Source organism: Drosophila sechellia, chromosome 2L (genome assembly GCF_004382195.2).
Source record: "Drosophila sechellia strain sech25 chromosome 2L, ASM438219v1, whole genome shotgun sequence".
NCBI classification, from domain to species: Eukaryota; Metazoa; Arthropoda; class Insecta; order Diptera; family Drosophilidae; genus Drosophila; species Drosophila sechellia.
In genome coordinates this window covers 8,802,534-8,823,714 of record NC_045949.1, presented here as the reverse complement: position 1 = coordinate 8,823,714, position 21,181 = coordinate 8,802,534, and the positions used below count along the sequence as shown (strand labels likewise).

The 21,181-nt window shown below is 41.7% G+C and overlaps 9 protein-coding genes and 1 pseudogene across 10 annotated transcripts; 4 read left to right on the top strand and 6 right to left on the bottom strand.

The window, feature by feature from the left end:
• The first annotated feature begins 90 nt into the window (after positions 1-90).
• Positions 91-1,361, top strand: LOC6611778 (CCR4-NOT transcription complex subunit 9). The gene has a single exon (XM_002036265.2). It carries the CDS (start codon positions 280-282, stop codon positions 1,171-1,173), a length of 894 nt encoding a protein of 297 aa, XP_002036301.1. The 5' UTR covers positions 91-279; the 3' UTR covers positions 1,174-1,361.
• Positions 1,359-2,053, bottom strand: LOC6611777. The gene is made up of 3 exons (XM_002036264.2): positions 1,924-2,053; positions 1,684-1,860; positions 1,359-1,620 (listed from the first exon to the last, which is right to left on the bottom strand). Exons 1-3 carry the CDS (start codon positions 1,979-1,981, stop codon positions 1,403-1,405), a joined length of 453 nt encoding a protein of 150 aa, XP_002036300.1. The 5' UTR covers positions 1,982-2,053; the 3' UTR covers positions 1,359-1,402.
• Positions 2,054-2,869: 816 nt separating this feature from the next.
• LOC6611776 lies at positions 2,870-3,611 on the bottom strand. The gene is made up of 3 exons (XM_002036263.2): positions 3,477-3,611; positions 3,229-3,414; positions 2,870-3,161 (listed from the first exon to the last, which is right to left on the bottom strand). Exons 1-3 carry the CDS (start codon positions 3,532-3,534, stop codon positions 2,953-2,955), a joined length of 453 nt encoding a protein of 150 aa, XP_002036299.1. The 5' UTR covers positions 3,535-3,611; the 3' UTR covers positions 2,870-2,952.
• Positions 3,612-7,258: 3,647 nt separating this feature from the next.
• Positions 7,259-8,144, bottom strand: LOC6611775 (trypsin-1). The gene has a single exon (XM_002036262.2). It carries the CDS (start codon positions 8,118-8,120, stop codon positions 7,317-7,319), a length of 804 nt encoding a protein of 267 aa, XP_002036298.2. The 5' UTR covers positions 8,121-8,144; the 3' UTR covers positions 7,259-7,316.
• A 45-nt stretch (positions 8,145-8,189) lies between these two features.
• Positions 8,190-9,127, bottom strand: LOC116803536 (UPF0585 protein CG18661). The gene is made up of 2 exons (XM_032727244.1): positions 9,051-9,127; positions 8,190-8,966 (listed from the first exon to the last, which is right to left on the bottom strand). Exons 1-2 carry the CDS (start codon positions 9,053-9,055, stop codon positions 8,342-8,344), a joined length of 630 nt encoding a protein of 209 aa, XP_032583135.1. The 5' UTR covers positions 9,056-9,127; the 3' UTR covers positions 8,190-8,341.
• Positions 9,128-9,341: 214 nt separating this feature from the next.
• Positions 9,342-11,157, top strand: LOC6611774 (COP9 signalosome complex subunit 2). Its single transcript, XM_002036261.2, has 6 exons — positions 9,342-9,500; positions 9,585-9,779; positions 9,839-9,964; positions 10,028-10,509; positions 10,567-10,899; positions 10,957-11,157. Exons 1-6 carry the CDS (start codon positions 9,447-9,449, stop codon positions 11,099-11,101), a joined length of 1,335 nt encoding a protein of 444 aa, XP_002036297.1. The 5' UTR covers positions 9,342-9,446; the 3' UTR covers positions 11,102-11,157.
• Positions 11,130-12,248, bottom strand: LOC6611773 (protein rolling stone). Its single transcript, XM_002036260.2, has 4 exons — positions 11,884-12,248; positions 11,671-11,772; positions 11,424-11,610; positions 11,130-11,369 (listed from the first exon to the last, which is right to left on the bottom strand). The coding sequence occupies exons 1-4, from the start codon at positions 12,203-12,205 to the stop codon at positions 11,153-11,155; spliced, it is 828 nt and encodes a 275-aa protein (XP_002036296.1). The 5' UTR covers positions 12,206-12,248; the 3' UTR covers positions 11,130-11,152.
• A 959-nt stretch (positions 12,249-13,207) lies between these two features.
• On the bottom strand, positions 13,208-14,896 carry LOC6611772 (protein rolling stone). Of its 2 annotated transcripts, XM_032715142.1 has the most exons (5): positions 14,794-14,811; positions 14,237-14,741; positions 13,811-13,912; positions 13,567-13,753; positions 13,208-13,509 (listed from the first exon to the last, which is right to left on the bottom strand). In XM_032715142.1, exons 2-5 carry the CDS (start codon positions 14,556-14,558, stop codon positions 13,293-13,295), a joined length of 828 nt encoding a protein of 275 aa, XP_032571033.1. In that variant the 5' UTR covers positions 14,559-14,741; positions 14,794-14,811; the 3' UTR covers positions 13,208-13,292. The 2 variants fall into 2 exon arrangements, with proteins under 2 accessions (XP_032571033.1, XP_002036295.1); XM_002036259.2 differs by having other exon boundaries at positions 14,237-14,896.
• Positions 14,897-16,534: 1,638 nt separating this feature from the next.
• On the top strand, positions 16,535-17,437 carry LOC116800343 (annotated as a pseudogene).
• Positions 17,130-20,474, top strand: LOC6611771 (protein rolling stone). Its single transcript, XM_002036258.2, has 4 exons — positions 17,130-17,540; positions 19,128-19,479; positions 19,618-19,801; positions 19,875-20,474. The coding sequence occupies exons 1-4, from the start codon at positions 17,439-17,441 to the stop codon at positions 20,062-20,064; spliced, it is 828 nt and encodes a 275-aa protein (XP_002036294.1). The 5' UTR covers positions 17,130-17,438; the 3' UTR covers positions 20,065-20,474.
• The last annotated feature ends 707 nt before the right edge of the window (positions 20,475-21,181 follow it).

Here is a 21,181-nt window from a genome sequence, read left to right as displayed (position 1 = left end):
GGAGAAATTCGAAAAATAAATTATGTATTAATTTATGGTATTTACGCGTTGCCCGGCACTGGCCACATTGTTCGGCCACGTTTTCTTTCTCCTTTTTAGCTTGAAGCTAATATCGATAACCACAATCGACGCCAAATCGAATGCACGTTTTCGCAGGCTCCGTTTCCATTACATTCTTTCCCGAGCTAAGTTCATTTCAATCGTCCGGCGAAATTCCAGAGGCAGATCTTTACAAGCTACCAGATCCTTGCAAGCTAACGCGGAAAAACCAACTTTGCGATGAGTGAGGAACCAATTCCGGTAATGAGCCCCCAGAGGCAGGCCGAGCGGGAGAAGTTGTACCAGTTGATCATCGAGCTGGCCTATCCTGCCACGCGGGAGGTCGCTCTGCTGGAGCTGAGCAAGAAAAACGATCCGGACCTGGCCCCCATGCTGTGGAACAGCTTCGGGACCAGCTACACCCTGCTGCAGGAGGTCGTCAACGTATACCCTTTTATATCGAATCCAATCTTGAAGGCCAACCAGTCGAACCGCGTGTGCTACGCCCTGACGTTGCTACAGTGCGTCGCCGCGCACCCGGGGACTCGCCCGGCCTTCCTGCGGGGCCAGATACCGGTGTACGTGTACCCCTTCATCTCGACCACGTTCAAGAGCAAGCCCTTCGAGCAGCTGCGCCTGAACAGTCTGCGCGTGATTGGTGCTCTGGTCGAGACCGACGACACGGAGGCCATCAGCTTTTTGCTGTCCACCGAGGTCGTGCCTCTCTGCCTGAGCAACATGCTCAAGGGATCGATGCTGACCAAGTTTGCGGCCATCAAAATCATTGAGAAGATACTGCTCAATGAGACGGGTCTATCGTACATCTGCGAGACCCACGATCGCTTCGCGGGGGTGGCCATCACCCTGGGCAAAATGACCATTCGAATGATGAAATCTCCATGCTTCCGGGTGCTGAAGCATGTGGTGCGCTGCTATCTACTACTTACGGAAAATGAGATCGCTCGCAGTGCACTGGGAGTGTGTCTGCCCGATCAGCTGCGTGACGGCACCTTTTCATCGGCCATACAACACGACACGTGCACCAAGCAGTGGCTGAAGACGCTGCTCAAGAACCTGGAGCCAAGGGCTCCTGCTGCTGTGCAGCAGGTCGTCGAGTCGCCACAGGACTCCTAGAGAGTGGAAGCGCCAGCACCAACAACTTTCCTTATTCCGCCGTCCATGCAAGCGCCATCGATGAGTGATCCCCACTCCTAGTTAACTGCTAGACCCAATATACATGGCCTGCATTAAATATGACTACATAATCTACAAATGAAATTGTTTATACTCAGATTGACGGTACAATAAAAAATATCAAATATAAAATATCATAGCTCCTAGCTCATTTTTATTAAATTTCACACTAGGCATACATCTTGACCAGCAAGAGACCCAGAACGCTGGCCACGATGGCGATATTGCTGCTGCTCATCTTTCCGGCCGGATTCTTGTTGCACTTGTTGCCCGAACAGGTGAGACACCATGTCTTATTGTAGTGAGCATAGTTCGGCTTAAGGGCTAAGCTGCAGGCTCCAACACTTGGATGCACGCAGCCATGGAGCTGATGGACGACATCGTTATCTGGCGAGCGGAAAGTAGTTAATAAATGTATATAGTCCGCTTCTGGGGTCCCACTCTACTCACTGTAGTTGTACTTAAGAGCCAGGCAATCGAATCGCGTGCTGGTTAGGTTGCGAACATTCTGATGATAGACACCCAGGTAGTGACTAGTCTCATTCGCAGCCGCATTCGTGCAGGTGACTTTCTTGGGACTCTTGCAGTCCTTTGGCGTTACGCAGGTGTAACACACCAGGGAATCAGCTATGATCCATGTTAAATACAGTCAGTTGAACTCGAATTTCACATTTTACGCAATCGACTCACCGATTTGCACACACACAAAGGCCACAAGTACGCTGACTATTAAAGCTTTCCTATACATTTTGGTTTAAATATTAATACTTTACACTTAATTGTAGTACAACTTAGCAAGACGTCGATTCGCTTTAAACTAAACTCTTTTTAAATGTCAAGAACTCTTTTATAAGGCGATTATCTTCAGATTTCGCACAATGCTCAATTCTTTGAGATAAGCTTGTATGTATAATGGTATATTTTTGTTAAGTTAATCTAATCTTATCGTTTACAGGCTCATAAACTTATCAAAAAGTTTTAATGGAGAAGCATAAAGGGTTTCCCCTTTCGAAACTCATTCAGTTTGGGAAACATTGGGAACACAGTCCTACTCTCATTTAAACATATTTCATTATATAAGAATTCTTTTAAATTTTATTTGTGAAATTCGTGGACTTAGCCCACCGTTTCAAGTATTAGTCACAACCTGGGAATCTCACACCTGAGCGGCTTTAAAAAAGAGCTCTTATCTTAGTCCCACCAAATCTATAAGCAATAAAAGATAAGTCCGTTGCGTACAATTGGTAGTAATTGGGAAGGGGAAGTTTTTACCTAATTAACTTGAAGAGTTGACTTGCAACAATTAATATTTTAGGGTCAAAGATTATTTAAATTTTTATTTTCTAGAATAAATGCAATGGTTGCATAATAATCAATTTTATTTAGTTTTTTTCTTGTAGAAAAAATGCTTTAATTTATAAATACGATAGTAGTTTTGTTTTTTAGTAAACTTTATAAGCTAATATATATTAATGCATACCCATAAAACTCTTAAAAAAACATTTAGGATCTGCTTAGAAGAGTTAAAGCGAAATATGCCTTACTAGATGAGCCAGGTTATAATGTGGAAATGAAAATCAATGTTGGATTTTCCTGTAGAAAATCTTACGCATTTTTTTATGATAAGATCCCATTGTTCGTTATCTTAAGTGATTTTATTTTTAATTCAAATAAATATTGTACAATCGAAAGGTAGTTGAGATACTGCAGATCATAAGTTTAGCTTAGAACCTTGGCCAAAAGCACGGCTATGGCGGATCCCACGATTGTATAGACACTGCTGCTGTAGGTTCCAGCTGGATTGCAGTAGTCGGTGCCGCACTGGACGCACTTCCTGCTCCATCCACTCACTGTGTTGGTTAGGGCAAGATTGCAGACATTTGTCTCGTTGAAGACGCAGCCCAGGAACTCAAAGGTGTGCGTGTAGTCTGATAGGGGATACAAAAATTAGTTAGGATATCTCCTTTCAACAGCGAAAATCAGGAAAAAACATACTTGCTGCATGGTAGTAAGTGAGATTGGCACAGGAAAAACTCAGACTGCCATTAACGGTGGGCACATTACTATGGTATCCTTCCAGAAAATTCTTATTGGCATTGGCCGTCGAATTGGAGCAAGTTTCGGAGGAGGGACTTTTGCATCCAGACGGCGATGTGCACTTGTTGCAGCTCAGTGAGTTGGCTAATATATAAAAATATTCCATTAGCAAGGATTCAACTTTGTGGTCAACATTTTCTTCTCACCGAACGGCACTGCCACAAAGGCCACAAGCACCAGAAAAAAAACTATTTTCTTCCACATTTCGATAGGTTAATATTATTCTTAATTATTATAAACGCAACTCTTTGTAAGGCGACCTCAAGCGAAACTGAATCAAGTGTAGCCGATAGCTGCTCAATTTGTAGTCCAACATTTTACCTCAATAAAAGCGGCTTTTATGTCGGCTATAAAGATTAGATTATGTTATCACTAGGCCCCGCAAACCCACTTTGAGTCAGGAATTGTTGACTAAAACCCAATGCGGGGATTTCTGCTGATGAAGTGCATTTTCAGGTGAGTGTATGTACGCTTCTTTAGCGGATACCTGTTATGAACTAAATTCCAATGCGATAACTAAAACCAAAATGGGAACAGAACTCTTCCCAAGTTTTATATGCTTTTCCGCTTGAGTCTATGAAAAGTGACATCATTATGCAAGTATTGCCAATTTATAGGTGCCATACCAATGGCTTATTGATACCAATGTCTAACATCCTGATTATTAGCTGATAATATTTCTATAAATGATAACCGCCTGGTTTATAACATTAGTTTTATATGTGAGACTAAACAAAGCTATAAAACACATATACTATATGTATATGTCTCAAAATATATTTTTCAGTATTATTGCTATTAAAAGTTAAGTTTCTTTATGTAAGGAATTGTCTGAAGTCGATATGAATTAATGACGATGAGTAATATGCTTCAACCCAGATAAGAAACCCTAAATGTACATAATAAATGAATTTGAAATAAAAAGCTGATAGTTGGGCCTAGTGCAACCGATTGTGAACATAATATTTAAAGTTTCTACCTAAAAAACAAAAGGTGATTCGTCTGCATCGGGCTATGACAACAGGATGAAGTAACAAATAAATAAAATGTTCATTTAGTTTAGAATGTAAGAAAGCACATAGCTTAGCCGTCAAGTAAACTCACGATAGACCACAAAAAATGATTCCATTCTATTTTTTGATGCTCAAGCCAAGGGATAATTTCAACAATACTGGAAGAGGGACTCGCCGTAGGTGGAATTGAAAATCATACATCACAATCGTGGCCATTGCCCCGGACATGTCACGAATAGCTAAGCAGCTATAACAACAAGGATGCTAAGCCGCTGTCAAGGATGCGTAGGAGAATATAACAAATGATAGGACCAATGACTGACTTTGCATTGCATTGGGAAGGAGCACTCCAATTTGGCAAGAACGAAAGAAAAAAACAAAAACACAAAGGATCGCCTGCGGTCGAGATTTAAAAAGTACGTGTATCCGAGTGTCCAAACAGGTAAACAACAGAATTACAATATGCTTTCTTAAAAATTAAAAAGGAAAAAAGCAGCAGACAACAAGCAGCAGCGAGCTCTTTCCGACAGGACAATAAGCAAGGATAAGCATCGAAATGATGATGATGATGACGATGATGGCGGTGGTGCTAAGAGATGGCAAGACAAATACAAGCACAAACATAGATACAGATACGCGACAGGCGACAACGATAGCAAAAGTCGAGGAGTCTGACAGATACATTTTAGTCCTGTTGCGGCTCCTGCTTGTCTACTTTTTCCGCTTTTTGTTCCTGCCCTTTTTGTCCCGATTCGCGCAGGTCCTGGCCACATTTCCGCTTGCACATTGCACTCGTATTCCGGTCACGTATCCTTTTTAATCCTGACAAGAATATTATTTCCATAAAAAACATACACACACTCACAGGAAGAGCGACTTGCGGCAACATCCCGGCAGATCAAGCATACGCCGCGTTGGCCACCTAACTGAGTCGTAGACATAGACAACCCGCAACGGCCCTAGAGCAGATGTATTTAATCTTTCGAATGTATATATTGCCATAAACTTCAGCCCTATGAACAAATTTAAATAAGTAAAAAGACGAATTAGTTACGACAAAAGTTATACATTTTGTTTTTTAAAGAAAACATTTTTGAAGGTACATAATACATTTGTAAGTGGAATATAGTTTAAAATAATAGTTTGTATAATCAATATTATTATTTAAATATAGTACTTAATTTACTATTCCTTGTTATTCTGAATTGATGAAAGGTTAAGAAGTACAATGGCGCTATAACGAAACTCTTTTCTGTCCTCATCAATATGCAGTTCGTCATTGCGAAAGCAAGGATTCAATAGATTTTTTGATGCTTTCGACAATATTTGTTGTTCACATAACAAATTACAAAAGCTGCAAAATAATTTATAACAATCGATTGTTGTTGGACCATCTGGACACACCCACACACACTCGCCTCTGGACCGGCTAAGAGAACAACAATGTGGACGACAATGCAAACAAATCGACAAACTATAATAATAAGACAGTCCCCTGGCATGCCAGCAGATAAAATTAGAGTCCGAGGAGGGACTGGAGATATGGGCGGGAAAATAGGACCCGACTCGCTGCATTGTCTGCAGCAGCTGCAAAAACTTTCAACATCAATGAAAGGAAACAAACAAATTTTACATTTTCTATGTCTATGTCGGTGGCTCCAATGAACAACAAAAAGGGGAAATGGGGGAGAAAAAAGGCAGTAGAAGGCTGAGCGGGGTGGATTCAGCAAGAAAAACAATAACAAAAGCAGCTTAAGTACTGCCACAAGTCGTTAGTCGAGGTCGCCACTCGTGAAAAGGGACCGTAAAACTTTAAAGGATAAGCTGAAGTATCCTAATTGCATCTTGAAATGTAAAATGTGCAAGTATGATTGCAGATTATAATGTCAGTATGATGTATGTGCATATAATAATATATAATGTTTGTTTAATGAAGCTAAGTGTGCATATGTAGTTCTTAAGATCTATCTTAAAGCTAAAAAGGATATAAGATATCCTTTCGCTTGCCTCAAATATAGTGGTGTCATGATGTTTCATTTCCTCCCCTGATTAAATACACCCGAAAATGTGCTGCACATTGACCCACTTGAGTTCATTTGAAAGTTGAAACTTGTACCCCATCTCTCGACATAACCGTTCAATTTGCAGTTCATGTCTTGGCTTCGTTTAGTTCACTTTGCCATTTTTTGCAGCTCCTTGCTGTTAACAAGTTCACGTGCGAAATTGCAATGACCCAAAGGACACAACGACACACACCTGCCGGGCGATTTTCCACCCGACCCTCCCCTTTTAGCACCTGTGGTTCGCCTGCTAACTGCTATGACAACCGTAGATGCTGCAGAGCAACCGAAACGTCAACGGAAAGGCCAGAAGAAAGGCGACTATGGGCGACTAGTGGCGAAGCTCGCAGCAATTTGCAGCATTTAATCAACAATTTAGTGAGGCCAGGAAAATGGCTGGGAAAACCAGAAGAGTCACCGCCGTGCGACTGCAAACGCAGATGAAAAACTTCTCTTACCTCGAATTGGATACTTATACTTATACACTCTACCTATGCCAACTTTGTATGTTTTTCTCTTGCCGAAAACTTTTATTTGCCTTCGATCCAATCATTAGGTAAATTTGATCTCGGTTCGTTCGTCTGTCTGCAGTTATTGATATGATGTGGTCATCCAGGCCACTTCCTCCTTCCAGACTATGCCAATATTGGGTCATGGGGTTTTTCTGGGTCAATTGCTTCAGTGGGCGATGATGAATGGATAGCTGCTGTAAGGCAATGTTGGAAATTCTTTGATTGCATCGGTTTCGAAAACATTGAAATCTGTTTACGAGTGAAGTTCATGTTTTACCTAAAAATACGCTAGAAAACATTATTTTATGTAAATAGGGTATCAACTATGAAAACAATACTCAAATCGTAACGTATTTCCATTCCCTTTATTCATTTAGTTTAGTTTTGATGAAGTTATGATCTCAAATGCCACTAACAGAGCCAATCCAGTCACGAACCGCAGACACGCGCGAGTAAACGCCGGGATAGTTTGGTCTGGCACAGCCGTAGCCCCAGGAGACCACGCCCCAGAGGACACCATCAGCAGCGAGTGGTCCTCCGGAGTCACCTTGGCAGGCGTCCTTGCCGCCCTCCGGCAATCCGGCGCAGAGCATGCGATCCGTGATGCTGCCAAAGTTGCCATAAGCCTCCGTGCACTGCGTCTGACTGACTTTGGGCACCGTAACGGAGCGCAGGACGGCTGAGGTCTCCTGGGCGCTCTGCGTGTTTCCCCAGCCGGAGACCAGGACGGGAGTACCATCGGCAATGTCCGCATCCTGTTCGGGAAGCCCAACGAAAGCCTGCGTCACGTTCTTGGCACTATATTCCTCCAGCTCGAGCAGCGAAAAGTCAAAGTCAATGGTGTAGGCATCGAATTTGGGATGTCGATGGACTCGCTTGATGCCCACCAACTGACCGCCCACAGAAGTCCGCGAGGAGCCAATGCGAACTTTGGATAAGAGTATGGCCGATCCTTCAGTGCAGTGGGCCGCCGTGAGCACCCAGCCCTGAGCGATCAAGGAGCCACCACAGAAGTGATAGCTACGCTGCAGGGAAACCTGATAGGGAATGTCCTTTATGCTAGCCACCTGGCCGCCCACGATGCGTCCATCCAGGCGAGGGCGCCTCACAGTGGCTCCCAAGCTCAGATTTACCAGGAGAATCCCGTAGAGAAACAGTTGAAGAATCGTCTTTGCCATGCCGGTCAATCCAATGCTCGATCGCATATGCTGCAGGTGCAACCAAATCCGTCTTTATATATAGTTTGCCAATCGATCAAGCTATTATCAACTGCGTTTTCAGGGTCAATTCCTGCACTCTCGCTCTGACCACTTGGCCTAGTTCGATGAGCAGGCACTTCGACGACAATAAACTTTATTGCCGCCAAAATAAACGATGTTATCTAGGAGCGGGCGATCGCCCAATAGCCTTAGTCTAGTGCACTACTTTATAGCTTTAGCCAGGTCAGGAACTTGTTGTTTGACGGCATCTCCACGAGCTTTTCCAGCTGCAGGCCATTTTCGGCCGCCAAGACCTTCAGGTCCTTAATGTCGCGAACGCCCCAGGAGGCGTCCCTCTGTCGCAGGCTGCGATCGAAGTCTACATTGCTCTGCGGAACGAGTATGCCGTCTTGTGCATATGGTCCATAGGTGAACATCCTGCCGCCCTTCTTCAACAGCTGCCCGGCAGCCCGGAATAGTCCTATGGAGCAGGCCCACGGACTGATGTGCATCATGTTCGAGTTGAACATGTAGTCGTAGCTGGCAGGTGCTGGAGGAGCCTCCCAGTCCCCGGGATCCCGGGTGATGTCCACATGGAACGGCGGGCGAATATTTCCAGTGGGACACTCCCCTGCATAGGCAGCAATCGAACCGAACTGATTCCTTTCGTACTCCGTCGGCTGGAAGCTGATGTTGGGCAGCAGTGGCGCCAGAAATCCCGCATGTTGTCCTGAGCCCGAGGCAATCTCTAGCAATTGTAAATTCTGGGTGGTTTTGTCCACTTGAGAGAGTAGCGCCTCCGAAATCGGTTGCGAATTGCGATCCGCCGAGGGATGCGATCTCTTGGCGAAGCTGCAACGGGGAAGGATGTGCAGGAATCGCTTGGTCAGGCTGTGTTTGTTTTGCATTTAATAGATTAAAAGTTTGTATATTTACCTCATTTTACTTGTCAAAAAGGATGAAAACAAATGCCGATGTAAGTGATGGGTAGCACTGTTCGAAACTAGGGATGGGCAAAGCTTTACAGCCGTTAAGTAGCGGGAAGCAGTCACGGAATTTGGAAAATACCAATTGGTCACATATAAAGGACACAGTATATTTTTCTTTATGGTATTAATAATTGCAATTTAGGTATCAGTCGCTATTTAGGTTGCGCATCTCTATAAGACACAGTTATCGATTTTAACAGCTGATAGCCACATTTGGCTGCAATATTTTGCTAGTCACCAAACGGTCACACAGTTTTTGTGCTTTGTGTTTTTTTCAAGTAAAATATTCTAGATTGGCAATAATTTGCTCATAAAGCGTAATTTACAAATCCAAACCCGTAAAATGTCCGACAACGATGATGATTTCATGTGCGACGATGATGAGGACTATGGATTGGTAACTACCACAGCAATTTGGCTGTTTTAGGCGAATTTAAATTAAGCCGGCTTCTGTTGATTCCCCACTTTGAAAATCTTTTAGGAATATTCCGAGGATAGCAACTCGGAACCGGATGTGGATCTGGAGAATCAGTACTACAACAGCAAGGCTCTGAAGGAGGAGGAGCCCAAAGCGGCGCTGGCCAGTTTCCAGAAGGTGCTCGACCTGGAAAATGGTGAAAAAGGGGAGTGGGGTTTCAAGGCGCTGAAGCAGATGATCAAGATCAACTTTAGGCTGGTAAGGAAGTGTGCAGCCGGTTGATATATATATTCCTAGCTAATGGCTTATCCCTCCAGTGCAACTACGATGAAATGATGGTGCGCTATAAGCAGCTACTCACCTACATCAAGAGTGCCGTCACCAGGAACCATTCGGAAAAGAGCATCAATTCGATCCTAGACTATATATCCACATCGAAGAATGTGAGTACATGATAAAAGTGTTCTTCCTTTGTTTTTTCCATTTAAGAATATGCATGATTTCAGATGGCACTGCTCCAAAACTTTTACGAGACCACTCTGGATGCTTTGCGGGATGCCAAAAACGATCGGCTGTGGTTTAAGACCAACACCAAGCTGGGCAAACTCTACTTCGACCGCAGTGACTTCACCAAGCTGCAGAAGATACTAAAGCAGTTGCATCAAAGCTGTCAGACGGACGATGGCGAGGACGACCTGAAGAAGGGCACCCAGCTCCTGGAAATCTATGCTCTGGAGATTCAGATGTATACGGTGCAGAAGAACAACAAGAAACTTAAGGCTCTCTATGAACAGTCACTCCACATCAAGTCGGCCATTCCCCATCCCCTAATCATGGGTGTGATCCGTGAGTGCGGCGGTAAAATGCATCTACGAGAAGGCGAGTTCGAAAAGGCGCACACGGATTTCTTTGAGGCTTTCAAGAACTACGATGAGAGCGGTTCGCCGCGCAGAACCACTTGCCTAAAGTACTTGGTGTTGGCTAATATGTATGTAAAACAGAAAACAGGAGAAGTATTATTATTAATTGTCCCATTCATTTTTAGGCTGATGAAATCAGGCATAAATCCCTTTGACTCACAGGAAGCCAAACCGTATAAGAATGATCCAGAAATCCTTGCCATGACAAACCTGGTAAATTCCTATCAAAACAACGACATCAATGAGTTTGAAACCATCTTAAGGCAACATCGCAGCAATATTATGGCTGATCAGTTTATACGTGAACACATCGAGGACTTGCTGCGTAACATTCGCACCCAGGTGCTCATAAAACTTATCAGGCCCTATAAGAACATCGCTATACCCTTCATAGCCAATGCACTGAACATAGAGCCAGCTGAGGTGGAAAGCCTGCTGGTTTCCTGCATTCTAGATGAGTAAGATATACATATTTAAGATGATGTGAACTTTACTGACGTTTACTTCATAACCAGCACAATCAAGGGGCGCATCGACCAGGTGAATCAGGTGCTGCAGCTGGACAAGATCAACAGCAGTGCCTCGCGGTACAATGCCCTGGAAAAATGGTCCAACCAAATCCAATCGCTGCAGTTCGCTGTGGTCCAGAAAATGGCCTAAGTACTGCTATTTCCAATTCGATGATGATTATTAAATTTGCTAGAATTTATCCTAAACAGTTGGAGATGATTCATTGGGCGTAGCTTTTAAGGCTGGTGCTTCCTCCTTCCTTTTGCCACAACAGTTGTACATTGACATCCGTAACCTGTAAATTCCAAAGGCCACGAGGGAAAAGCAACATATCAATGCCAAACTGGCGCAAACGAATCCAATGGCCAGACCAGGTCGAGCCCAATCCAAGGCGAAGTAGATAAAACGATTACCGTCGCTGCAAAAGTAATATTAAACTAAAAGTTGGATAAGATTGCATAGCTTTACTTACATGTCGGTTCCGCCGGCCCAATAGTAAATAAGAGAATGCACCAGGAATATAAGCACCACCGAAAAGGGATACACAAAGTGCATAAGACGGTTAGGATAAGCCACCATAAAGCAATCGAAGACCATGCAGATCGAGTTGAATGCATGGCACCACAAGTTGTAAAGCTCACCTGCCACTTCTGGCATGGCTAAGAGAGATTAAAAAGGTTTTAAAATGGGGTAATATGGATTTTAAGACCTATGCTCACTTGATGATAGCGCTGCCCAGAAGACGGTGGTAATCAACATGGATAGTACCGACGTGGTGTAGTGTGAGATCCAGTAAATTTTTAGAGCACAATGTCCGGGAGCTGAAAGTTTTATTATAGGCTGGTTGACTTAATACTGTTATTACCCTTTTACAACTAATACTTGGCGAAAGTAAAAGTTTATTCATTCCCTTTACAACGACTAATACTCACCAAAATAAGATTGATTGAAGTAGTAAATAGTAGCGATTACAGCCCCGTAAGTGCACGTAAATAGACACAGTGTAAATCCCCAATCCGTGAGAAAAATAAACCATCGACCGCCATTGAAATCCTGCATCATGCTGCCAATGACTCCAGCGGCGAAGAAAGCAGCCAAAGCCCATCTATACAAAACCCAGATTAAATTCCGCTCTCCATTCTGCCATTGCGATCGGCAAAAGACTCCAGGATCTTCATGGTGCAGCGAGAACTTTGAGCGCTGAAACTCCTCCTTTAGGGGCTGGCAGCAGGACTCTGTGTTCGCATCAACCATTATTCGATGGACTCGATTGGAGCTAGTTATTACTTTGCTGGTAAAATGCAGACTGATGAAGGAGCAGGTGTTCCATTGGCTTAATAGCCACATTTACCGCTCTGAATAGAGGCAATCGTGTGGTACTAGCCGTATAGAATTATCACGATCCTTATCATCCTGTTAAGAACCTTTTATGTTTGGTTCGGCAGCAGAACTCGCTCCCGATAAGACCCCCAGCGTGGACAAGGTCGGTCAGAGCGGTCGACTGAATCGAACTTTGATTCGAGCAACATACCATACATACCATTAATCTTCCATCTAGCGCAGTCGCGGTAAAAGCTATTGGTATTTGAAAAGTCATATTCGGAATTTCCTGGTTTTCTGATGGCGCATAAAACAGTTGCTCACTATTGGAATCCAAGTGTCGTATGATTTTGGCTTCGTAGTTCAACTCTTTGCTAATAGCAGATATCATTGGGAATTCTTGATCAGAGTCCATGATAAACCCGATCGGTTCATACCATATTCCCCAGCAGCGCCGAATCACAGAAACCCTATCAGTAGTTGTTGTTAAGATAGGGATAAAAAGCTCGATTCTAACAATTGAACAACCACTATCAACCTGTCTGCCAAATCGTTTTCCGATATGAAAATTTAGTTTTATAGTGGCCATTGATAGTGCCAAATCAAACAACATTATAGACTGAAATAATCGTATATAAATTCAAACATATGATTGTCTTACAAGCAACTTGCCTGTTCATTTAAAGACTAGTACAATATTTTTTGAAGTGAATTTTTTATTTTTTTTTTCTCTATCTATTTGTAACATTAACACATTTTTAATTTGAAACTTTAAACAATAATTCATTCAACAAGCTCGCGGTGAAGAGCATTCTATGAATACTCCCTTCTCAACAGGACTTCTTGTTCAAAATTAAGAAGAGTCCTCCGATCCTTGTGTTCATGGAGGTAGATTAATAGAAAATACATATATGTATGTATGTACATCAGAGCCTCTACAAGTTATTAAAAAAATGTAATCGCCTTTCTTAAGTACACAGCCTTCCTATTTGGAAACCAACTAAAAGCATTATAACTAGACTCAAACAGTTTGTGCTGGTTCTTTGGGTGTAGCAGTAGTGGCTGGAATTTCATCAGGCTTCTTGCTGCACGATTCGTAAATAGAGATACGTAATCTGTAGAAACCAAAGACCAACACACAAAAGCAGCTGACCAGAACCACACATCCACATACTGTTCCAATGGCCAGACCTGGTCGCTCCCAGTCCAAGATGAAGTAGATGAAGCGATTTCCCATTCTGTAAATATTATATGGAAATAATAACTTGTTTAACATATTCCATAGCTGCACTTACGGATCTATGCCGCCAGCCCAAAAGTAGATCAAGGAGAATACTCCATAGGTAATGCCAGCGGTAAAGGGATACACGAAGTGCATAATTCTGGTGGGGAAGGCCACCATAAAGCAATCGAAGACCAGGCAAATCGAGTTAAACGCATGGGCCCACAAGCTGTACAGCTCAGCACCCATTCCTGGCATGGCTAAAAGAATCTATCATAAGTATATATATTTTATAATTAATTAATATCAGAACTCACAAGGATAAAGGGCGGCCCAGAAGACCAGGGTGATCAGCATGGCTAGGACTACAGTTGTGTAGTGGGATATCCAGTAGATCTTCAGGACCCAACTGCCAGGAGCTAAAAGTTGTAAGTGATAATAATTAAAATTCACAAATGATTGATAATGTCAACAACTCGTGTCGCGACAACTCATAACTATATAATTTGGGGTATTTCCAGACAAGTTTGTTAAGCCCATAGGAACTACGAACCGGCGGAATATTCCCAAAGTTCGAATTTCAATTTGGTAATTAGGCCTTATCTTGATCATTCATGAATACCTATTAATAGTTATTGTACAGCTACGAGCAATAGCTAATGCAATTATAAAGGGATTTTTCAATAATAATATGATTTTATTTTATTTAACAATAACTTCTATCTGTATCCAACAATACTCACCGAAATAGGGGGGCTTTATGAAGTAGATGGTGGCGATTATGGCGCCATAGGTGCAGCAATAAAAGCACAGGGAAAAACCCCAATCCGTGAGATAAATGAACCAGCGACCACCGTTGAAGGTCTGAACCATGCTGCCGATCACACCCGCTGCGAAGAAAGCAGCCAGGATCCATCGATATAGCACCCAGATGATATTCCGATCGCCCTTCTGCCATTGCGAACGACAAAAGACGCCAGGATCATCGTGATGCAGCGAGAACTTGGAGCGTTGGAACTCCTCCTTTAGGGGCAGGCAACATGGCTCCTGGCTCTTGTCACGCATCTCGTTGGCTGGATGAACTCGTCGTCGGTTTCGCTGGACTAGGAGGGCCAACAGAGTCCAGAGCAGGTGGCTTCCTTGCCGGTAGATCGCAGACTGACGAAGCCAAGCGGCACAGGTGTCAAGTACGCTGAATGGATGGCCATTTTTACCGCAAATCGTTTCGGCTTGAATCGGGGTAATCGGCTGTGATAGGCAACGCTTCAGTTATCTGGATCCTTATCACCTGGACAAGTACCGTTTATGTCAAATTCGTCGGCAGCGCACGCCTTTGATAAGCCCGAAAAAACCTGGTCCTCGTTGTGCACGAGTGCGGTCAGAGTCATAGACTGAATTGAACCCAGACGGGTGGTCCGTGAATGGGTACTCTTCCCGCACCATTGCTATTAATATCCCGCGATTGGGCCCAGACCCACAGCAATCGATGGCCCTGAATTTTTAAACATTTTTGGGAATTTTCGCATATGCAGCAAGGCAATAAACATATTGATAAACAAACGTGTTCCTCAAGTGCTGGCGGTTTTTCCTCCTTGACAAGCCAAAAGTCGCGATAAGAGTACGCTGAAAAATAATCAATTCAAAATCATAATTGATTGAAAGCCCTTCTAATTGAAGATCGTAGAAACTATGGCTTTTCCTAAGAATGCACACAAATAATCTTTTTGTGTGATTTGAAAGAATCAAAAGTATCTTTGATGTATTTGCTCTTTTATTTCATAAAATGGGGGAGTTTTTCACACTCATTTATTGGTTCAACTATCATTATACGAGTACGTTCAAAGTGAAGTAAATTTGACTGACGTTGTTTCCTTTGCTGATAGGAAGTGTTTACCTGAAATCAGTGGACTCAAAGCAAATATTTTGCAAAAGCTTTTGGGAATGTCCAAAAGATTACAAAAAAAAACCATTAAAATACTATTTTACTTGTACTTCATTGAATGAATCATGGGTTCTATGATAAGGAAAATAGTAAGACAGAAAAGCGACGTAGATAGAGCTTTTTGGCAAAACAGGGTGTTTTTTATGTTCATAATTTCTATTCATTATTATTACTCTACCTAAGTAATAATATGTAATCTGTTTATTGGTATAATCGAATTCACATCGAATTTAAAATTATGCGGAACACAAGAAAAGGTCTTTATTTGTTTTGTTTGAAATAATGAGAAAATGAAAAAAATAAATAAGCCCATTCAATTCCATTAATTGTAATACTTCCAGGGGGAATTCCTAGATTTTCAAGGCCAAACATTCATTTGATAAATCCAGTTTATTTGTAAACAACCGATCTCTGATTTCATAGCACGCAAACTATCGCTGATACGAAATTTTGCACGAAAATCTGTCAGTTGTCAGGTTATTCCCACAGAATCAAGCCAAAGGTTAAATGAATCCACATCTCCGTTGAAGTTGTCTTTCAATTACAGAGCCAAATTAAATTTATTCAAGAACGAGGAAGTTTCTTTATTTACAACAAATGTCAACGACACTTTCGATTTCTTGTTACCGACCAATGGCACGGTCAACAAATACAGGGTATCGATCTAGTTGCCCTTTTGATTACTCGCGAATTTGATGAAATGGGTATGCAGAGTAATTGATCATGGAATGTCCAATGTAATCGACGCAGCCCGTTTGTTAGACGCTCGAATTGCTCCAAGTTCAGCCAGAAATGGATACTGAAACTGCAGTGGAGCTTGTTGGCTAGCCCAACCAACAGCAGGGTATCAATAATAGTAAATAAACTAGAATCGTATGGACGTTATTTATTCACTGTTGAAAATTCCAGAAAATCAGAAATTGATAACGATTGCATAGTAATCAGCAATTACATCACAAATTCCCATTAAAATTTCAAGTATTTTCAGTGACTGCACGTGAATCCAGCTAATGATATCTACTAATATAGATAAATATAGCACACAAGCTGCAATCAAAAATGAATTTTTTGCTTATCTAATAAACAGAGCTTAATTTACTACTAATTAGCTAATTTGAAGTGCATGGTAGGCGGCTCTCCGATGGATTAGATAAGACCTAGTCCACTTTGCTTATCGCTCTGCAAAAAGCCAACAAATATAGGTCAGCTGGAATTTCGAGCATCCAGTGCTGCACGCCAATTTGGGGGTTTGGAGCTCTCGGGTGTTACTCGCCGCTAATGGAGATCTTAATTGGCCGACCTCCATGGCTTCAAGTTCAGTGCTGGTCAATCGTGACATATGTGAGTGCTGTCAATAATACCACTGATACTCTTAATGCCGCTCGTTAAACGGTTCCCACCGACCCAGAGGGCGGTACTTGCTATTTGACACTCTTTCGGCTGGCGAGTGCTCCACATTATATTAAATTGAATTTGCTGGCGATGTCTCGCTATAAAGCATGATACGCCCGTGTCGATGTGTCCAATTCCCGTTAGGCAACCAACCGACTGGAATCGAGCGATCCACCAATTCTCGATCCGATACGATCCAAACCGAACCGATTCCGGCATTCAGTCCGCCGTTTGAAGAGCTCGAGTGCGCGTGCCAACTGGATCAGCTCCCCACAATCCCATCCCTCTGTACCTTAAAAAGCATATATATACATATATATAACTTAGTTTTTCAAGATCACGGCAGAGAGCAGGGCATCGCTCCTTGCTCACACCTACACCTCTACGCGCCTTTAACTCTCTCAATCTCTCCAGTTCGGTGCTCGTGTCGGTCGTAAACATAACTCAAAAAGTGCTGGTGAAGTCAGTAGCCGGCTAAACGCGACTCGGGTCTGAAGTCTCCGCTCCTGGCAATCAGAAAATCCCCTCCACGCGATAAGGGTGTACATAAAAAAAAAACGGGAAAAAATAAATAAAACAAGTTAAATAAATATATAAGAAAATCATATGAAATGCAACTTTTCGACGACTTTTGCAAAAGCTTCAACAAGGAATTGCAAAGGGCGAATTTCGGCTTTGCGTACAATCGAGTTCATTTATTCTACAGATCTCAGGTGAGGACAAACACAGCCGTCTTTATCGGTGCTGTTACAACTCAGGTGGTGGTGTGGTATCATACGTGCAATGCAAATAGTAGTAGCGAAAAAAGGTATATACATAGTAAGTAGTCACTGTCATTAGTGTACCGTGCAAAAACTTCGTGTGAGATCACAGAGGCACGTGTTTCTTAAATATGAAAGGCCAAGGTGCTAGTAACTGGGTCGTAATGCATTTGAAATGCTGTTCCCAGACGACTTCGCACTACGACCCCGGCTATCAGCAAATTAACTAGATGAGTGCAATAAAAAACATAATATAAACATCATATGATCATATCAACATGATAAGCGAAACACCCGAAAAAGGGTTTTTTTTTAAGCAAACCATTAAAATTCCTATAATAACAAGTTAACGAAGCTCCGCGCTTTAAGCTAAAATATAAACTGAGTTCCACAGGGCATCGTATGTCTGCCAGCCATTAGAAATACACTTAAAAGGTAAAAGTGGCTTATATACCAAAAGTTCATTAGAGTGTGCTCAACAACAAAAAAAAAGCGAAGTTCACAGAGAACATAAAATGTTATGGTGAGAACACACTGTACACGCAGGCATTGTTAATTAATTCGTATTTAATTAGAACAGCTAAACTAAAAGCTGGGCTCTATTCAAACATATACTGCTCTAAACAAATATCACACATAGAACAAACTAAAGTGTAACCCACATGGAGATGGAATTATGTTTTTAACCAAATGTTCATGAATGAAAGCAAAGCACCAAAAACCATCCATTTAGAGTAAAAGAATCTTTAAACGCTAGATATTTGAGCAAATATAAGAGTTATATGGACAAAGATATCTATAAGACCATATGATGATACCACGTTAGATAAGAATTATGAAGTTTGCAGCCCCCTTTTTCGACGATTCATGCTGAGAAAATACCAATCTGGGCATTTGTGCCAACATTATGAGTCATTTTCAAATCACCAAAATAAATTCTCTCGAACAAGCCAAGCACTGAAAACCCCTGATAGTTATTGGAGCTCTTCCAATAAAACTGATTACACATTTCTCACGAATGAAATACTAATCAAATCAAAACAGGAACCATACAATAGTTTTGCGCTCGCCATAAATATTCTGGGTAGACCTTATCAGACAGCCCCAACAAGTCCATAAACATCCATGAAGGATCGCGTAATCTAGCGAATCAATGTTTTTATTTCCGAAATATTTAAGTTCTAAACAAATCAATTTGAATAATACTCTACGCACGCAACACTAAAAACTGTGATGCGAAGGTGATATCAGTTAGACAGGCCCTAATTCTGACTACGTCATTGCTAGTGATAAGCGTTTAGCTGTCGTTTGTTAACGCGGGCAAAGATGTGGAGTATTTTAATTAAAATATTACATGATTATTAATCGATGATCGTGTATGGGTCAGGCTGGGGCACGCGATAAGGAATTCGCTATCAATCACAGCAACAATGTAACAATGAATTATTGCCCATATATAATATATTTTATTTTAATCAATTATTAATTATCAATCATTAATTATTAAATAGCTAAAACTATATCATTCTCGTGTTGCAGTGGCAAAAAGATGAGATCAACACCATATACTTGCTCTACCGTTGGATTTGGGCGCTGTTCTTCCTGGGCGTGTACATCATGTGCGTCATCGTTCAGTTTTGCGATGGAAAGTTCTTCATCTACATGACCAACTGGGGATTCGGGCTCTGCACGATCACCTTGCTGATCTCGGCCGTACAAGTCACCTGCTGGCACTTCGATGTGAGGAGCACCCGGAGCCTGGTACAGGAGTCCGGTCACAAGGCGGAGACGTCGAGGGGCCTGAAAATCTACTGGTGGCTCTATAATATGACACTGTCGCTGGCGCTGATCATATCAACAGTATACTGGGTGTTCCTCCATGGAAAAATGAGTGAGTATTGCCGTATCTGCGTTTGTTATTTACTTGGCACTGGTTGGGTGTGCAAGCTGTTACATACCTTACGATATCTATGTACAATAGACAGAGGGCATATTTCTTTCAAATTTAATGTATTTCCCTTCGTTATAGACAAGCCCATGCGATTCCCTGCCATCAGCATTATCACCCACGGCATGAATTCTGTGATGATGCTAATCGATTTCCTGGTCATTGCATTTCCGCTTCGGATACTGCACATGGTGTACGGGATGAGTCTGGCGATTTTCTTCTTTGTTTTCACGCTGATCTACCATTTATGCGGGGGAACAGATGAGTGAGTGGAATCTTGAAATCTTACCCGTATACCTTGCAATTTAGGACTGATCACCTTCACAATTCTCCTGCAGATTTGGCAATCACTACGTGTATCCCATTCTGGATTGGAACAATCCCAACCGCTGTATGGTGACCTTTGTGGGCATCTTCGTGCTCATTATGTGCTACTGGGTGCTGCTCTTTGGACTCTACAAGTTGAAGAGAATGTTCAATAGGGCATTCAGTGTGGTTTGGTCTCCTCACGCTGTGGGCCTGATATGAGGGATTTAATACTCACAAAGTCATTCAATATCACCTCATTGGCACCCGCACGTATACCAAGTTCTATATGCATCGCCAGCATTATGTAACTCCCATTAACCAATCCATCCAAAAACGACACTGAAAAGGGAGTCGCACAATTGCATGCATTTATTTATATCGAGTATTTCATATAGTAAGTTTTAATCATCTGGTTCCTTAACATTGAATTGGTTTAGTTAGGTTAATTCTTATACATTATGTTGTTATTACATATTTGGATTAAATAGTATAAATATGAAATTTGTTGAAAATACTCTACCCAAGGGATAGATCAAAAGAATAATGGAATTGTATAAAAATATATAACGAATATCAAACGTCGAAAGCAACGAAAGTGAATAAAGAAAATGTGGCGTTATTTAATTTAATTGTGCGAATTGAATATATTATTATTATAGCCATGAACAGGGATATATGAAGAAAGTAGTATTTATATTTATTTTTGCTTTTGTTTTTTGACAATTATATCAGTAATTTAAACGGATTATAGTTCATTCAAAATTTAAACAATTGTAGCAAGAGATATCATTTTAATTGTTCTGCATTTTGAGCAAGTTTATCTCTAGTCTTTGGAAGCAATCTGTATATAATTTTTCAAAATGTTTTTTTAATACCCTTTCATCTTTTATCAGCACCGTAGAGGTCATTAAAACATTGACTGTAAAGTGGAACAGGTTGAATGACACTAAAGATTTCGGTAACCGGAATACTTACTTTTTCGCTTAATCTAACCCAAATTTCAAGCCTTTTATTCTGCTTCAATGAAATGGTTACTAAGCTTTTTTCATTGTAATTTTGCAATTAGACTACAAATTCAGTTTTTGAGAAAAAAGTGTTGAGTTCCTTCTAAATATTACGAAATGGAACAATTAAGACATTATCAAGATCGGGCTCTTTTCTTCTCTTTTATACCAAGCTGTACACGCAGGTAAAATCTACTTTTATGTGGCTGCAAACATTTGCCAAATAAAAGCACACACAAATGCACATATTTAGGTGAGCGAGTAATTAAGCCCAAAGTGGACAAAAGAGGAGGGCAAAAACAGAGCCAAAAAGCATCCATCGTTTTTTATGG

What these genes read in the sequence shown, in the direction of transcription:
- LOC6611778 (XM_002036265.2), top strand. Translation starts at nt 280, where the DNA reads ATGAGTGAGGAACCAATTCCGGTAATGAGCCCCCAGAGGCAGGCCGAG.
- LOC6611777 (XM_002036264.2), bottom strand. Translation starts at nt 1,981, where the DNA reads ATGTATAGGAAAGCTTTAATAGTCAGCGTACTTGTGGCCTTTGTGTGT. An exon ending in CTTTGTGTGTGTGCAAATCG is followed by an intron (nt 1,861 to 1,923) that starts GTGAGTCGATTG and finishes CATGGATCATAG; the next exon opens with CTGATTCCCTGGTGTGTTAC. An exon ending in GGCTCTTAAGTACAACTACA is followed by an intron (nt 1,621 to 1,683) that starts GTGAGTAGAGTG and finishes TCCGCTCGCCAG; the next exon opens with ATAACGATGTCGTCCATCAG.
- LOC6611776 (XM_002036263.2), bottom strand. Translation starts at nt 3,534, where the DNA reads ATGTGGAAGAAAATAGTTTTTTTTCTGGTGCTTGTGGCCTTTGTGGCA. An exon ending in CTTTGTGGCAGTGCCGTTCG is followed by an intron (nt 3,415 to 3,476) that starts GTGAGAAGAAAA and finishes TTTATATATTAG; the next exon opens with CCAACTCACTGAGCTGCAAC. An exon ending in CACTTACTACCATGCAGCAA is followed by an intron (nt 3,162 to 3,228) that starts GTATGTTTTTTC and finishes ATCCCCTATCAG; the next exon opens with ACTACACGCACACCTTTGAG.
- LOC6611775 (XM_002036262.2), bottom strand. Translation starts at nt 8,120, where the DNA reads ATGCGATCGAGCATTGGATTGACCGGCATGGCAAAGACGATTCTTCAA.
- LOC6611774 (XM_002036261.2), top strand. Translation starts at nt 9,447, where the DNA reads ATGTCCGACAACGATGATGATTTCATGTGCGACGATGATGAGGACTAT. An exon ending in ATGATGAGGACTATGGATTG is followed by an intron (nt 9,501 to 9,584) that starts GTAACTACCACA and finishes AAAATCTTTTAG; the next exon opens with GAATATTCCGAGGATAGCAA. An exon ending in TCAAGATCAACTTTAGGCTG is followed by an intron (nt 9,780 to 9,838) that starts GTAAGGAAGTGT and finishes TTATCCCTCCAG; the next exon opens with TGCAACTACGATGAAATGAT.
- LOC6611773 (XM_002036260.2), bottom strand. Translation starts at nt 12,205, where the DNA reads ATGGTTGATGCGAACACAGAGTCCTGCTGCCAGCCCCTAAAGGAGGAG. An exon ending in CTTCAATCAATCTTATTTTG is followed by an intron (nt 11,773 to 11,883) that starts GTGAGTATTAGT and finishes TAAAACTTTCAG; the next exon opens with CTCCCGGACATTGTGCTCTA. An exon ending in TGGGCCGGCGGAACCGACAT is followed by an intron (nt 11,370 to 11,423) that starts GTAAGTAAAGCT and finishes TTACTTTTGCAG; the next exon opens with CGACGGTAATCGTTTTATCT.
- LOC6611772 (XM_002036259.2), bottom strand. Translation starts at nt 14,558, where the DNA reads ATGCGTGACAAGAGCCAGGAGCCATGTTGCCTGCCCCTAAAGGAGGAG. An exon ending in CATAAAGCCCCCCTATTTCG is followed by an intron (nt 13,913 to 14,236) that starts GTGAGTATTGTT and finishes TACAACTTTTAG; the next exon opens with CTCCTGGCAGTTGGGTCCTG. An exon ending in TGGGCTGGCGGCATAGATCC is followed by an intron (nt 13,510 to 13,566) that starts GTAAGTGCAGCT and finishes TAATATTTACAG; the next exon opens with AATGGGAAATCGCTTCATCT.
- LOC6611771 (XM_002036258.2), top strand. Translation starts at nt 17,439, where the DNA reads ATGCAACTTTTCGACGACTTTTGCAAAAGCTTCAACAAGGAATTGCAA. An exon ending in GTTCCTCCATGGAAAAATGA is followed by an intron (nt 19,480 to 19,617) that starts GTGAGTATTGCC and finishes CCTTCGTTATAG; the next exon opens with ACAAGCCCATGCGATTCCCT. An exon ending in TTATGCGGGGGAACAGATGA is followed by an intron (nt 19,802 to 19,874) that starts GTGAGTGGAATC and finishes ATTCTCCTGCAG; the next exon opens with ATTTGGCAATCACTACGTGT.